Source organism: Cupressus sempervirens, chromosome 3 (assembly GCF_028749045.1).
Source record: "Cupressus sempervirens isolate cs-2001-9-10 chromosome 3, ASM2874904v1, whole genome shotgun sequence".
NCBI classification, from domain to species: Eukaryota; Viridiplantae; Streptophyta; class Pinopsida; order Cupressales; family Cupressaceae; genus Cupressus; species Cupressus sempervirens.
This window is the reverse complement of record NC_143120.1, coordinates 308,433,053-308,449,599: the sequence shown is the minus strand read 5'-3', so window position 1 is coordinate 308,449,599 and position 16,547 is coordinate 308,433,053. Positions and strand designations below refer to the sequence as shown.

Here is a 16,547-nt window from a genome sequence, read left to right as displayed (position 1 = left end):
GACTATTCATTTGGATGGTCCAACGCATGACTGGTGGCACCATGGCATGGTAACCTTGGGGCATAATCAGATCACATTGTACGAGTTCACTGAGGCTCATAGAGAGATTTGATACTAGGGATCCACAATGACAGTTTAAGGAGTTGGCACACCTCAACCAGTGGGGATCAGTTGAGACATATATCAGTGAATTTCAGAGGTTAGCTGTGCTGGTCAGATATTTCAGAGAGGAGGTTAGTAGTGTTGTTGATGGATGAAATCTCAAATCCCTTGGGGGGGCTTGATCCAGCTACATTACAGGAGGCTACTAAGAAGGCTCGTGACTTAGCACCTTCTTCTTTTAGGAGCAGATTTCAGCCTAGGGATTCACATACGAAGAAGGATAAGGAGAAGGACAAAAAGCATTTTCACCGGGATGCTCAGCCAGAAAGGGATAATAAGTTGGATAATGACACCTTGAATGAGTTGAGGAGGAAGAAGCCATGTTTTCATTGTAGAGAGCCTTGGGACTTATCTCATAAGTGTCCTCTCAAGGCTAAGGCAAATCAAATGGAGTATTTCTCAGCAAAGGAGTCACAGTCAGAGATGGAGGATCAACACTCTAATTCAGATGAGGGTAGCACTACAAAGGAGAGCAACATTCCTGAGGATGAGAAGTCATTGGGATGATTAATGGTGGTTAGAATGCAATCACATTTAAGGTTAGGGGTATTATCCAGGGGTAAAAAGTGATCTCACTCATTGACACTAGGTCTACACATAATTTCATAGATGCACAATTGGTAGCCAAGAGAGGTTTACAAACCGAGGAGCATGTTGGGTATAAAGTCATGGTGGTGAACGGTGACAAATTATTATGCACTCGGAAGATATCTAACCTTCATATAAGGTTTGGAGATGGCTATGAGTTGGAGGATGAGTTCTATGTAGTGGACATGGGAGATTATGATGTCATCCTTGGCATGACGTGGATGGTCTCACTGGTTGAGTTCACACTCAACTTAACAAAATTGGAGATGAGGTTCCAACATGAGGGTAGAACTGTTGTACTTAGAGGACTTTCAGATGGGAGTTGCAGAGTAATCTCCTTCAGGAGAATGTAGAGACTATTTCGGCATGATGATGTAGAGTGGGCGGCAGAATGTTTCACTATGCCAGCCTCACAGGAGCCACAGGTGAAGAGTCATCCACTAGATATCCAGGAGATACTTGATAGGCATGCTAAAGTTTCTGGCGAGATTCGGCATGGGGTTCCTCCTAACAGAGGGATAGAGCATGTTATTGAGCTCGAGGAGGGAGCCAAACCAATTATGATTACTCTCTATCGTCATCCTAAGAAACACAAGGATGAGATAGAGAAGGCAATTAAGGATTTGTTGGAGATGGGGCATATCAGGCCTAGTAAGAGCCCCTTTGCTTCAGTAGTAATATTGGTAAAGAAGGATGGGACGATGCGCATGTGCATCGATTACAGGGCATTAAATAAGATCATTAAGAACAGATATCCCATCCCGTGGATAGATGAGCTGCATGGTGCATGCTTCTTTACGAAGATTGATTTACGAACAGGGTATCATCAGATCAGGATGAGGGTGGAGGACATGGAGAAGATAACCTTTTGGTGTCACCATGGCAACTTCGAGTTTTTGGTTATGCCATTTGGGCTATCCAATTCCCCTGCTACGTTCCAGAGTTGCATGAATCATGTATTTAGGGGGTAGCTTAGGAGATTTGTCTTGATTTTCTTTGATGACATTTTGGTCCTTAGTAAGACTGGGGAGGAGCATTTACAACATCTTGAGATGGTGTTGTCCATTTTGGAGAAAGAGTCACTATATGCCAAGGAATATAAGTGCGAGTTTGGGTTGACTGAGTTACTATACGATTATACCTTGGGCATATCATCAACACATATGAAGTTCGGGCAGATCCCAAAATGATTAGAGCTATTGTTGATTGGCCAACTCCTATGAACCTCACATAGCTTAAGGGGTTCTTTGGTCTCTGCAGGTTTTATAGGAGATTTGTTAAGGGAGTTTCACAGACCGTTGCACCCTTGACAGACCTTACTAGGAAAGGGGCCTTCGTATGGACAGGGACAGCTTAGAGATGATTCGATTATTTCAAGAAGGTGATGTCATCATGTCCAGTATTAGCTCTACTGGACTTCACGAAGCCATTTGAGCTTCATTGTGATGCTTCATGTGATGGGATTGGGGCAGTCTTGATGCAGGAGAAGCATCCCATTGCTTTTGAGAGTAGGAAGCTCTGTGGAGTGGAGAGGAGCTATTCCATCTATGATCGGGAGATGTTGGCCATAATGTATGCATTGGCCAAGTTTCAGTCCTACCTAGTTGGCGGGAAGTTTGTTATCAAGACTAATCACAACAACATCAAATACTGCATGAGGTAGCGTGACTTGAATGATAGACAATAGAAGTGGATTACGAAGTTGCAGGCTTATGACTTTGACATTGAGTTTGTCAAAGGTAAGAAGAATGTGGTGGTAGATGCTTTATCCTAGGAGACCTCATATTTGTGCTCTAGTTGAGATTACAGGAGATTGGAGAAATAAGATTACAGTAGAGTATGTGAGGGACATTAGGGCTTCTGGAGTGATTGTAGGCACCATATAGGATGATCGTTATGTGGTGATGGATGGATTGATCAAGTTCCAGGGTAGGATATATTTGATTCCTTCATCACAGTTTAGGGAGGTAATACTGAAGACATTTCATGATGCACCTACAGCTGTGCATCGAGGGGTCTTCAAGACCCACGGGCAGATCTCTGAGCGGTTCACATGGAAAGGGCTCGAGGATGATGTTCAGAAGCATGTTAGGGAGTGTGCAGTTTGTTAGCAGAATAAGGGAGAGCACACATATCCTGCAGGGTTGTTATAGCCTTTGCCCATTTCAGATAGGAAATGGGAAAGTATTTCTATGGACTTCATCATCGAGTTACCACAAGTACATGGGAGAGATTGCATCTATGTGGTAGTTGACCGGCTGATGAAGTTTGCTTACTTCTTTGCTATTCCATCCACCTAAATAGCAGCACAGGTGGCCGATCTTTTCTTCGAAGAGATATTCAAGTTACATGGGTTACCTAGTTTCATTGTCAGTGACCGAGATAGTAAATTTATGAGTGCTTTTTGGCAAGAATTGTTTGGGTTGTGTGGCATAGATCTTACAACTAGCACTAGTTATCATCCATAGATAGATGGACAGACGAAGATTGTGAATAAATGGGTGGAGGGATATTTGAGGAACTATGTGATTGCACAACAGAGAGCTTGGATCAAATGGCTACATATGAGAGAGTATTGTTATAACACCACTTATCATATGTCCCTCAAGATGACTCCATTCATGGCACTATATGGTTATGAAGCACCTAGCTTCATGGATTTGGTTGGGGGATAGTAGAGTGCCCAAAGTGAAAGACTTTTTGCAGGATAGTTAGGATATTTTGAGGGTGCTCAGGGAGAATATACAACAGCCCCAGAATCAATAGAAATTGTATGTTGATCAGCACCGGATAGAGCGCAACTTTGAGGTTGGGGATATGGTTTACTTGAGGCTACAACCATACAAACAATCATCACTCGAGAAGAGTGGAGGAGAGAAGTTAAAGCCTAGATTTTATGGTCCCTATAGAGTGATTAATAGGGTGGGCAAGGTTGCCTCTAGAGGGCAGTTGGGTGTATAATGTGTTTCATGTGTCGAGGCTTAAGAAATCCATTGGTCAAAGAGTTGTGCCTTCCGCAGATTTGCCACCATTGGATGAGGAGGGGAAGCTCGTTTTGATTCCTGAGGCTATTCTGGATACCAAGGAGAGGACTTTGCGGAACAGGGTGGTTAAAGAATATTTAGTTAGACGGAGAGACCTACTAGAGGAGGATGCTACTTGGGAGAGTGAGCAGGTGTTACAGCAAACAGGACTGAGATTGCTTGAGGACAAGCAATTTCAAGGGGGGCAGACTATAATGTCCTCGCTTTAGCAATTGTCCAGCTATGTGACCGTTAGCCTATTTTTGCATGGTCCTGAAGGCTAATAGAGAGGTCAGTGGGATCCTGAGATGTTTTGGCCTAGTCATTTCTAGTTCAGGCCAGAATGGAGTTGATTTACATGGTGTTGGAAAAACTTACTATTTTTAGTAAGTCAGCAAGGCATGGGCGATGTTAGAATTAGTGATTGGGTTTGATGCTCCTTGATGAGAGCTTTTTCGACTAGCTATTACATACATTATTTTGAGCCCAATTACTATTTTATTTTAATGCTTAAAGTTTATTAAAGTAACATTTAAATTAAATGCGAAAATAATGAAGTGTTACTTTAATATTATTCGTGTTGGGTTGTGTGTCGGAAAAGGGAAGCCCAAGGGAGACATAAGGTGTTATTTTATTTTATTTTGTTTTAGAACACTTTATCCCACACTACTTGTGAAAAGTGGGTCAACCCTATGAAGTAGAAATAAAAAGGAGAGCTTGTGGCCCTTGTTCGGCATGTTGAATATGAGAAAAAATTGGTGTGTGAGTTGCAGATCCATTCTTAGCATTAGAGGATGTCTATTCTCTCTTGTGACATTCTAGACATCATACCCTTGGGGTTTGGCCTTTGGAATCCATTGCTATCAGCTTCGCTATCAGGCAGTTTGGTTGCATTTCTAGCTACAGGCAGATTTGATATTTTGCTCATATCTTCTTCACTACTTGTCCAACGCTTATGGCACTTTGAGGGAATGATTTTATGAAGGTAGTGGACTGTTTGAAAGACGAAGTACTGTAGCAGCACTGTTCATACGGCACTATTCACATGGCACTATTCACACGACACTATTCATGTCACTGTAGCAGCAAGTTTGAAAGCATGGGCTGGAGTATTATGCCAATGATATTGGAGTAATTAGTGAGTTGATAATCTGCCATGTATTTGATTTAATTAAATCTTGAAAATAACATTTTATCGGCAGCAGTTCATTGCCCACATTGCATATTATTGTAGTTTCTTTCTTGTTTATGTTGTATGATTCCTATTCCATGCACAAAACACAACAAACAAATAAACATTTGATTTCCGAAGTTATAAGGGGTTTAAACATTAAATGGAGAAATGAGAAGTTGAATGCAAACTGTTTGACATAATTCCTTTCAGCAGTTGGTTTAGTTTTTTGGGGAATTCAGGGGTGCCCATTACATCCATCATCAAGATGAAAGAGGACGAGAGAGTTTTATTGTGGAAATTTGATCTCTTTAATAAACAAAATTGACTTACTTGACTCATCAATATGTCTTTAATTTCTAAATCAATTGAAACATAATCTGACATGTATGCATTGAAGATGGGGAAGGATTAGATGTCAAATCATAACTCATTGAATCTTGGAGAAACAACAAAGAATCAAGGAGCATGGGTTGGCATCCAGGTCCTTTCCTCAAAGATGCAGGTTCTTTCCCAATCAAATTGTTTCACACGGCTCATGTAATTTGAGGGTGAGGCAACACAATAAATTCTTCCACTCCAATAAAACTTCTTCTAACAAGCTTTATCACCAGTTAAATCACCTCAAATCAACAGCAAGTCTGATCTCAAAACAACAAGCACAGGAAATACCCAATTACCAGAGATGAATGCTTTCACACAAAATTTTCTCCCACTCTCATCGCATCTTCAATACATTCTCACCTCACAGTAACACAACAAAATAATTGAAATTCGATGCTAGCTCTTCTTTTTATAACCAATGGATTAACTTAAAATTCAATTCAAAATGCTTTCCACAATCAACCAGCAAATCACTTCAAAATTCACACCACTATTTTCTGCTCCAAAATGCTATCAAGCATTGAGAGTTTCTTCATAGATTCCTGGGTTTTATTTACCTATTCATCACCTTTTCAGAACATTTTGAATTTAAAGTTCCATTAACAGACAAGAGGGATACAGCAACTTTCCTGCAACCATGTTATACTAACATAAGAAAGTGACATTTTAAAATCAAAACCATTTATATTGTTCTTACCAGCTTGCCTATGCATCTGCTCTGGTACCATGATTACTGCTCTGGTACCATATTAGGAAATATGAGCACAGGAAAATAAGCTACGATTAAATACACATTAGTCTGTGCTTCTTGTCTATTATCTATAAAATCTCATACATATTTATAGTGTCCACTAATCCAATTTTACAGGAAACTTATTAAACATCATACCTCATCATATTGAATTGTTTTAAACTTTTAAAAACTATAATTCATGCCACTTATTATATAACCTATTTATCAATCCTACCAAATAATTATTATATGCTTCCCATGATGCAATATTTCCAACAAGGACAGAAAGTAATTGTGTTTTGCCTCTATAATTTTGAAGGCCAATATTAAGCAATTGTTCCATGTTCATTAGTTTACTCTTTTTTAATAATTATGACCTTTTATTTCTCGAAATCTAAAACACCTCTTTAGAACACTAATTACTCTTGTAGGTTGTTTCAGATTTGAAATCTCATCTTTGATATATAATGTCTTGACTCATAATTGATGTGCAGTTATTTTCTGCCTGGATATCAATAAATGCATGCCTGGAAGTTCTTGAATGTGTATGATGGTTTTTTGGTTTGTTAATTAAAAATTAGCTTTGCACCTTGGAGAAACTATTTAAATGGAGATCAAAGATATTATTATATTATTATATCATCATATTACCTTCTAAAATAGTGGCTGGTTTTTATTTACTTCTTCATCTTCCTCCATTTTGTAAGAGAATTTGAGAATCAGAAGCATATTATAACTAACATTTGAGGTGTTATATATTGTGGATGTAACTGGGGAATGCTTTTAAACAAGATTAAATCTTGAAAACATCTAATGATACAGAGTCTAGGTATTGGAATAATGGTTGGATCAGCACCTTTACTTTGGGCACTCTCTGTCAGCCTAGTCCTGGGAACCGCATATTCAACTGATGTGAGATCTCTTCTTCACATATCAATTATGACTAGTATTAGTTTTTCAACTCATTAGACATGATAACTGGGGTGGACATTTGAAGCTTTTTAGCCATCAATTTTTGAGAATAATTTTGGCAGGATTTAGACAAAGTTTGAATCTGCATTTATGCATGATTGGAATAAACCATTCTTGTTCTCTGCCTTACTTAGTAATTTACCTTTGTATCAGCTTCCTTTTTTAAGATGGAAACGTTCTGCTGTTGCTGCTGCCAGCTGCATATTATGTGTGAGAGCAGTTGTAGTTCAACTTGCTTTTTACTTGCACATGCAGGTAAAAATGGACGATTTCTCTAAATCCTTCTAAAAATCTTGAGATAATCTAAACATTCATTACTATGATCTCATCTTTCTGGCATTCTGTGGTTGAAGATTCATATTCTAGAAAGCATTCTATGTTCTTGTCAAAGACAGTACCAGGATTTGCCTACTAAAAATTCTTCTGTTCGAACTTTTCAGAGCTTTGTATACAGGAGAACAGTAACTTTAACCAAGCCAGTGATATTTGCTACGGCTTTCATGTGCTTCTTCTCAGTTGTGATAGCTCTTTTTAAGGTAAAATTTCTTGCTCTTAAACATATAAGTAGTTTAACATTGTACAAAATGTCGAACGTGGCTATACAACCAGGAAAGAAAATTCTGAACATAGCATGCGCTTGTATTTGTAATAATAGAAGCTGAGCTATCTTGATCGAAAATTCCCTGTGGAATTATGGTTGTTTTACACCACTAACTTCCACCCATAATAAATCATGTTATCCCTAATTGATCATTACTTTTCCAGTCCTGTTAGGATCTGAGCACTAACAAATTAATCAGTGTTCAGACTATATGGGTCCAAGTGGATCTTTGGAAATTATGCATTTGTATATTATTTCTATGTGAAATGTTGTATGCCACATGCCCACTTGTTTTGAGTTGTAAAAATCAATCAACATTGGACATGAATTAAATTTGACAGTTTATTTCTTTCTTTTATATATTTGAGTCCTGACTTATTGCTAATTGAGAAGGAGTTTTAAGTCTGAATATTTAGTTTGCTTGACTTAATTACTAAGTGCCTGTAATGCCCCCTTTTTAATGGCCTAGTTTTTGCCCTAAAATTACAATTCCAACATATCCATAAAACATATCATTCCGACTAGGGTTAGGAACATCAACTCAATTGTATGATATAAGAAATCCCATTAATGGAGTTCTTTTTAATGTCCTGGGTTGGAGCTTTCCATCTGATAACCAATCATAACTTAGTCTGGCAGTGTGGGGAAGAATAAGTTTACTGACCTCAAGACCAATTAAAATCTCGAGGGATAAACAATCCCTTGTGCCACCTCACTTCTACTAGCACTTTGGTAAGCTGGAGGATCGAGAGTCAGGACACTAAATATAATAAAGAGACTTAATGAAATAAAAGATTAAATATGAGAGTAACTTGAATATCTACTTGGGACTAATTGCTAATCTGAACTAATTCTATTATGGAAACTGAAAAACTACACTACAGATACAGAGCACGAACTCCATGAGCTCACTACCTAGGACACATGCGTGGGTGCGGGTATAAGATGACAGTACAGTGCGTATTCGTCTCATACAGAAAGTGTCAAATATGACACAAAACCCAAGGAAAATAACCAAATATAATGCATCTAATAATAGAATGTGAGTGGAATAACAAAACCAGTAGCTTGATGGAAACACAAAGACAAGGAGAATGAATAACTTACAACCTCCAATGAAAGTTGGCAAAGCCATGAAGCTCCTCTACAATCTTCTCCTTTCAACGAATCTGTACACACACAAATGGGAAGAAGTGTTGGGGTTGTTTGGAGACTTGCCCCAGTCAAGTCCCTACTTTGAACCACGAATTGCATATGAAAGCAAATATGTGACATGTAAAAGCCTTTTTGAACCACAACTTGCATATGAAAGCAAATATGTGACAAGCATTTTCATTGCCAAACCACAATTTGCCTTAGTTCTTGATTTTTAAACATGTAAATGCATACTTGAACCACGTTTTGCCTTGGAGAGGTTAAATATGCAAATGGGTTTCTAAACCCTGATTTTCATCACAAGCTCGCATTTTAACAAAATCCTTCTTCTCGGTTTGGGCGTAAGTCCATTAGTGCATGTTCCTTGCAAATACATCATTTTTCAAACGTGCAATGACCTTTCCAAACCCTGATTTTGGCTTGGACATGGGTTTCATGCACTTGCATTGCATATTTAAAAAATGTGTTGGCTTCCAAGAACCCCGATTTGGGCATTTGAAGGAAGACGCTGCATGTAAAGGGCTTTCTAAAACCCGATTTAAGGCAAAAAGTTTTGGTTTGAACATTTATATCTTTCTCAACACATGCGTTTGCAACTCCAAACCACGATTTGGGTGATTGCATGCAAAAACATCACATGTAAGAGGGCTGATAAAGCTTGTTTTGCAGCAAGACTTCCATTTTGTATGTGCAAAGCGCTTGCTAAACCACAATTTGCTTAAACGTTGGGAAGGAGAGGGATTTGATGTTAACATTTGCATCATTTGTGCACATGCATTTGCATCTTTGAACCACGATTTGCATTGAGAAGACATTTTCAAACATGCAAAATCACTTGGAGAAGTGCGATCTGCACATAGGAGGACATTTGCTGCATCATTTGCATCATCTTACACATGGATTTGCATCTTCAAACCACAATTTGCAGCTAGAGTTTGGATTTTTCAAGGCATTTGATCTATACCTGCAAACATACTTCCAAAACCAGATTTTGGAGAAGAGAGTTGCATTCCAACTTCTTCTTGCTCCAAGTTTTACTCTTTGCTCTCCAAGTAAGTGTAATATTTCGATTTTGATTGCATTTCTTGATCACATTGTCCACCTGTTGCATTATTTTGCTCTTTGTCTTCCATTTGTTTAAAGGCAGCCCTAGTTTTTTGTTTCAATGTTATCTAATAAGTTTAAAACTTTCATTTCGTGCAAATGCAAAAGACTCTTGAAATAAAAAACGAATTTGCATGCAAGATTGAAGTGTTGAATCTTATCAAATCGAGTCAAAGCAAGAGGTATGATCTTTTTCGTTTTTTTTTTTGTATATATTTTGGTTGATTTTTGTTGTTTGTTTCTAGCTTCTTTGAAAAGAAAAGTTGGAATTTTCACCACAAGAATGCAAGTATCCTTCATGCTTTCATCTTCCATATTTAATCTATCTCCAAAATTCATCCAAACTCCACATTTCCCAAATGTGTAATCGGGTTTCTAGAACCCAATTGCATATTTACACAAGTTAAAAATAATGAGTTTTCACCACATGTAAATGCATCTACAAAACCCAATTTTAGGGAAAAGCTCATGTTTTAACCACAAAAACATTCATCCATATGCTCCCAAGATACATCTACTTGCATTCTTAGCCATACAAGCCAAAAGCTCTATTTTACCTACATGCAATCCACCTTGTAAAACCCAATTTTGTCCATTATTGCCCAAAATACAAGCTGCTCCAACCATTTCCATCCTTCTAAAATGTTCCATAAGTATCTAAATCATACCTAGAATACTTATCTTCTATGGATCTGCCATCGATTCTCCGAATTTTGAAACCCTCATGGATTCAATCCCATTGAAAGATATTTCACTCTTCGGAATTCTCATGTTGCAGCGAACTCTTCAAGTCAAGCTATGTCAGAATTTCTTCAAAGAATAGAGACATCCTATCAAGAAGATATGCATTGAATCAAAAGAAGCAATATTTGGTCTCCACTTTCCCAATGGTTGCTATAGAACCAGAGTTCATGTGGGAATGCACCAACCATTTGTTAAAATAAAATTAGTTAAAGACATTGATGGGAAAAGTTGTTCCGAGTTTACATCCAAACATCATTGAGAAAGTTTTCAAAATACCAAAAACTCCAAAATGTGCAAATCTTACCAAGGAGAATTCGCATCAATTATAGAATAAGAAAAGCTTGATTACATCAAGTTTTCAAATGACAACCGACAATTCAGCAAAAAGAATCAGAGGCTATCAAAAGATGTAACATCACGGTTATCAAGGCAAATGCAGTGGCATGAAATACAAAAACTCTCAATCCTGTGATCATCCATGGTTACATCACCAAGTTCAAGGCCTTTGTTGATAGGCTACATGATTAATTTATTCAGAATCAACATTTTCTTCAAGTGTGTTTTTCAGCTTTGTTGTTTCAAAAGATAGGTTGCATGTAATCCATGTGCATGTAACCCGATTACACGTACCTTCAGTCATGTAATCAAATAAATTTTCTTTTTTAGTTTCACTTAGTCAAGTTGGTTTAGTTTCTCTCATCTTTTTCTCCTCTTTTCTCTCACTCCTTTTCCTATATAAACGAGTGTCTTTCATTGTAAATAATCATCTTTTTATATGCAAGAAAGCTCTGCCAAGTTTGTGCAAGCACAACTATGATTCTGTAGTACAAATTTGAAATAATAGTGAATATAAATAGCAATTTGTTTTGAAGTTGTGTCTCGAGGAAATTGTGGTAGATCAAATTGGAGTGGTAGATCAAATTGGAAGTTGTGACTACAATTTGTGTTTACTATCTTTTATTCATGTTAATCTTGTATGTGTATTAGAGCAAAGTGAGTATGAGAAGCAATTGAATTCGAAGTTGTGACTTGAAGTAATTGTGGTGGTATAAACTAGAATTTGTCACTTAGTTTATATTACTATCTTATATTTATGCAATTTGTTAGAATTAAGTTACTTTAATGTCTGTGAACTGAAATAACTTATAGGATTATAGTGTAGAAATCATCTCCTTCTGGCAGTCTGTGTGCCCCAATAGTTGAGATTTACCTTTGAAGAATTGCATAGGAGTGGGAACTTCATAGTTATTTTTATAGTATAAAAAATAGACATAGATCTAAGCCGGTACACTTTCAATCAACCTATGAGTTGGTGTGAGTTTATCGGTATCACTGTTTACAATTTTGAGATAGAACTATAGTTAGGAGGCTAATATTGCCCATTACCCGCTCCGTGAGTAAGTGGATTCTTTCCTGAAACAAGAGGAAATAATATTAGTAAGACCCTTTAAAAAAACCTCCAAACTTCATCCTTACCTTGAGTTGATACCCTTTAAAAGAACCTCCAAACTTCTTGCTTACCTTGAGTTGATCCAAGGAATAGTGAGAAGGGGGAGCATTCCCTTTAAGGTAGGAGAGACTTTGTCTCATAGGTTGTGGTATGTACTCTTGTTTTTCCATGGAATTCATACAAGTTGTCGATTGCAAAATATCCACCTAACAACTTAAATGCTTTTGATTTTATGGAATAAAGTAAGCTAGCTACCTATTGGCATGAAAAGGATTAACGATTATAACTGATTAGATTGCATTCTCATGATAAGCCTTAACTACCAATTGAAAGATTTACTACCTTTGATCAAATTAAATTAACCAAATGTATTACACATGGTAAGTGAATGTTATCTAACTGAAATATTTTAACTACCTTTTCTAATTAACAAAAAAGTAATTGCATAATATATATAGCTGAAACTGATACAAATGAAAAGAACAATGAAAATACCAGCAAGGTTCAAATTACACGATGTTAAGTGAAGTAGAATTGATCTATCTTGTACAAGTCTTGGCATTTGGAGGAGAAGAGAAGCATTGACAAAGGCTTAACCTCCCAACCATGGACCTAGTGCAATCCCCACTCATTCTCAACCAAGAATGGCCCTAACCTACATAGGATAAGGCACCAGTACACCATCTTGTACTGTCACCTAAGCATTCTGGTGTTAGAGATGTCAACTACATAGCCGGCTAGACTATGGAACCCTTCGGTCAGACTATCCATCCGACTATGAGCTATCCTGACCTCTAGTGATCATAGCAGCACCATTCGCCACTATACCTACATTGGCCTAGGATTTCCTAAGGACATTATGAGCCCCATCACCCACCACTCGACTTGACAAACTTCAACAATACCCAATTCCCACCATGAGTTGACTAGATTACTAATTTTAGATTGTAATTTCATCGTAATTCTGATACATCATTCTTTTTTTTGATGATTGTTCTTATTGTCCACTTTAGATGGACTATACCACTCATCTCTATCATTCTTGGCCATCCTTGATGATCCCTGGGGTAACCGTCCAACTTTCATTACGCTTGTTAATTGATATAATGAAGTATTCTTTGCTTTCAAAGAGTTTTATGAATGAAGGTAAAAAATGTGATGATTTCTAAGTAATTAGACACCCTTCAGCAAAGGGGATATACCTCCATAATCTCAGAGACATGAGTTTGATGCCTTTGTAGTATGTACTATGGAGCATACGTCTTATACACAATGTTCTCCTTATCACAATACATAAGCTTTAAGAGAAATTAAAGATCGTAAGACACAACTCCATGCAAGATTGGTATGACAAAACATCATTAGTTCGTACTTGCTTGCATATAATATTAAGGGGTGACTGGACCATAAAAGCAAGAAAAGATTTATGCACGATAATCTACTTGTAATGTCATGTCCGAAGATCCTTGGAACAAGGATAAACAAAGGCTAATATATTGTTTTTTAAAAGTAAGATGCAGCAACAACTTACACCAGAAAGCAACGGAAGACTATAATAAACCAACACCAGAGATCCCCAAGCATCGCTACTTAGCAACAAGAACCCAAGATTACACGAATCAAAAGAATACCCAAAGAAGATGTACTTCTTAAACTCAAACTAAAATTTCCTAGCATGGTTAAACATACATGCCCATTTCCAACTAATCATAACAAAACAAGAATAATAAGCAGAGACTTTCAAACGATCATGCACAAGACGAAGGCTTGAGGTTACAACCACACATCTACTAGACACCCTACTGAAAGACAAATGTTAAACTCTGCAATTTGGCTAAGTCTGAAATCTTAAAGCCCTGAAATTTTTTAGAATCTTTATCTTAACTCCTAGAGGTATGGAACCTATATCAAATGAATTGTCGCATATATAAAATATATCTCAAGTATAAACGATATATTTTATACACCCTGTAACTTAATTGTTTTAAAATAGGAAGATGTGGGACCCAATAGGGTATTCAAAACCAACATTCAAACTTTTCAAAGGCAAGTATAAATGCCCTCTATTTGTCGCATGAGAAAGCTCGATCATCCTTGTGTGAGATCTCCCCACGGTCTAGGCAAGTTGCCCAATCAGTCTTGTACGAGACTTTGCTCTACCATGTGAGAGATTACATTCTTGCGCTAGACATTGGTTAGTTGTGCGAGAGAATGTTCTTCCCAGGCGACAGAAAATTGACAACACAAAAGAAAGCAAGGAGAAATGCGTAAAAACATGAAACCTCCACACCGGGGAGTATCAGATCCACGTAACTCGAGGTGTGATCACTCGAGAGCACAAAAGTAAATTCAATAACTTAGATAAAACTAAAATACATATCGCAATATCATACATCCATCTAAACAACATCATGAATAAAGGAAAGGAACATAAAAACCATCACATTAATAAGGAATAAAGAACCATAAAATTAAAAATACTATCTCTAAACATGAAAAGGACATAAATCACAAGATGCATACTCCGAAAACCATAGAGAATCCATGTGAAGCATCAAGCTTCGGAACTAACTGGAAGAAGGCCAACTCTGTATGTCAATCCCTAGCAGTGGTATAAGTAGCTACGCTTCCCAACCACATGAAAGTCGTAGGCCCACTCCCACCATTTTGATGGAGATAGTGATTTGACCCCAAACACACAGTATAATCACCCAAGGCTAACGCTCACGCCAAACAAGGGACTGAAATCAAGATCATGAGACGATGCAATACAATAGGTCCTAGTCAAACACTCTATGGCACAAGTATGCAGGGACTCTAGTGGAGTGTGTTGGGACTCAAAATTGAAGCCTTGATTTTGAGTACCATTGATGAAATCAAGCCCTATAAGCGCCTTTTAATGCATGTGTACCTGGTTGTACTTGTGAGGCCTAAGAGGTGTTTAATGTTTCTAACACCTTGCATTCAGCATATCCACTCGTCCCATAAAGATAAATTGCCATTTCGAGTCATTCCGTGAAGTCCCGTTATGAGCAATGACCAAATTTGCATTTTTGCTTGTGTCAAACAGCAACAAGAGGTTGTGTTTGCAATTGAATATCTCGCACCCAGTAATGTTTCATGGCTCGCCGCTTTGGGAGTGTTTAGTGTCCATACCAAAGAGCCTATGTTTCAGATTTTGAGTCATTTCGAATCCATTTGATTAGATTTTGAATCCCTCAAAGTTGCTCTTTTATTGTTATCATATTGATGTGAATTGTTCAAAATTCTGGGAGGCCCTGTTTGACTTGTTATAACTTTGAACCAGTTGACCAAAATGAGAAATTTCCTTTTGTGTTGCATTGTAGAGGTCAAAGACTTGCTATGTTACAATTTTGAGCTTATGACGAATCCATTTGATTAGTTTTCGAATGTGATTCCAAAAGCAATTTGTGAAGTTTGACTGATGTCAGTGCAGATTGGTTAGTACCCTTGTTCGTGATATCATATCTCCGAATTCGTGATAGATGAGATCGAATGGATTGTACCACTGTGTTATTCTTTGAAAATTCTTTAAGTGTGCCAGTTTGCAAATCTTGATGAATTCGTCTGCACACTTTCCCAGATCTATTCTATTTGCAAAAACCGCTTTTCTGCCATTGTTTTCAGTCTGCAAATTCCAAGTAACCTACTTTGACCCTTCACCATTTTTTGTCTTGTTATTCGTCATGAGCCCTAATCCTAGATTTATTCTCTCCCCATAACAATGAACTAATGCCCTGGTTTTCGTGCCCCCAAGTGTTAGTTTGCCTTGTTTTCAGAGCCAAATCTGAATGCGATTTATTGTTTTCTGACATGTTTTCTTGTAGGCAATTTTGAGAGGGCAACTTTGACAGTCAATATCTTATGATTGAGAATTCGTCATGAGGCGAGATTCAATAGGGTAAGAGTATGCGGAACAAAGAATCAGTAGGTTTGATTTCAGAGCCCAGTTATCTGTTTGGATTAGTTTTTAATGTACGATTTGAGCAAATATGCAAATCAAATCCACAAGCCCTTGAATCACCCGCATGTAGAAAACCTGTCACAGAGAAGAAAAAGACAAGAAGAGGCAAGGGTTTGGTCTGAAAATAAGAAAACTATATTCTCAGATAAAATGTAAATTGCTATACAATATGATATCCAAATACACTAGGAGAGTCTGTTTATAAAGGCCTCTAGGAAGCTTCTAGAATGAGCTAGAAAGAGCTAGGAGATAAGCATGACAACTAAGCATACATCCACAAAAGGTGGATTATCCTTCACATAGATGAGAGGATAAGTATGACAAGGTAAGTGCAAACTCCTGTGTTGTCAACAAGTCAACACATAAAAGTATGCTAACTCCTAGGTATGAAACTAATAAATCATGCATTTATCTTAAGTAAACTTAAGTAAAGCGTAAATAATAATTATTTACTCTAACACCCCCCTTTAAGTGC

General features: G+C 37.5%; 1 protein-coding gene across 3 annotated transcripts in view; it reads left to right on the top strand.

Annotated features, from left to right (window-relative positions):
- LOC149566211 (putative homogentisate phytyltransferase 1, chloroplastic) overlaps positions 1-16,547 on the top strand; it is a 98,929-nt gene that overhangs the window by 55,469 nt on the left and 26,913 nt on the right. For 2 of the 3 annotated variants that reach the window (XM_089817361.1, XM_089817363.1), the window contains 3 exons: positions 6,884-6,973; positions 7,187-7,288; positions 7,474-7,569. In XM_089817361.1, coding sequence (XP_089673487.1) covers positions 6,884-6,973; positions 7,187-7,288; positions 7,474-7,569 — 288 coding nt within the window. The remainder of the gene's footprint in view (positions 1-6,883; positions 6,974-7,186; positions 7,289-7,473; positions 7,570-16,547) is intronic. The other variant, XM_089817362.1, reaches the window with a different exon arrangement.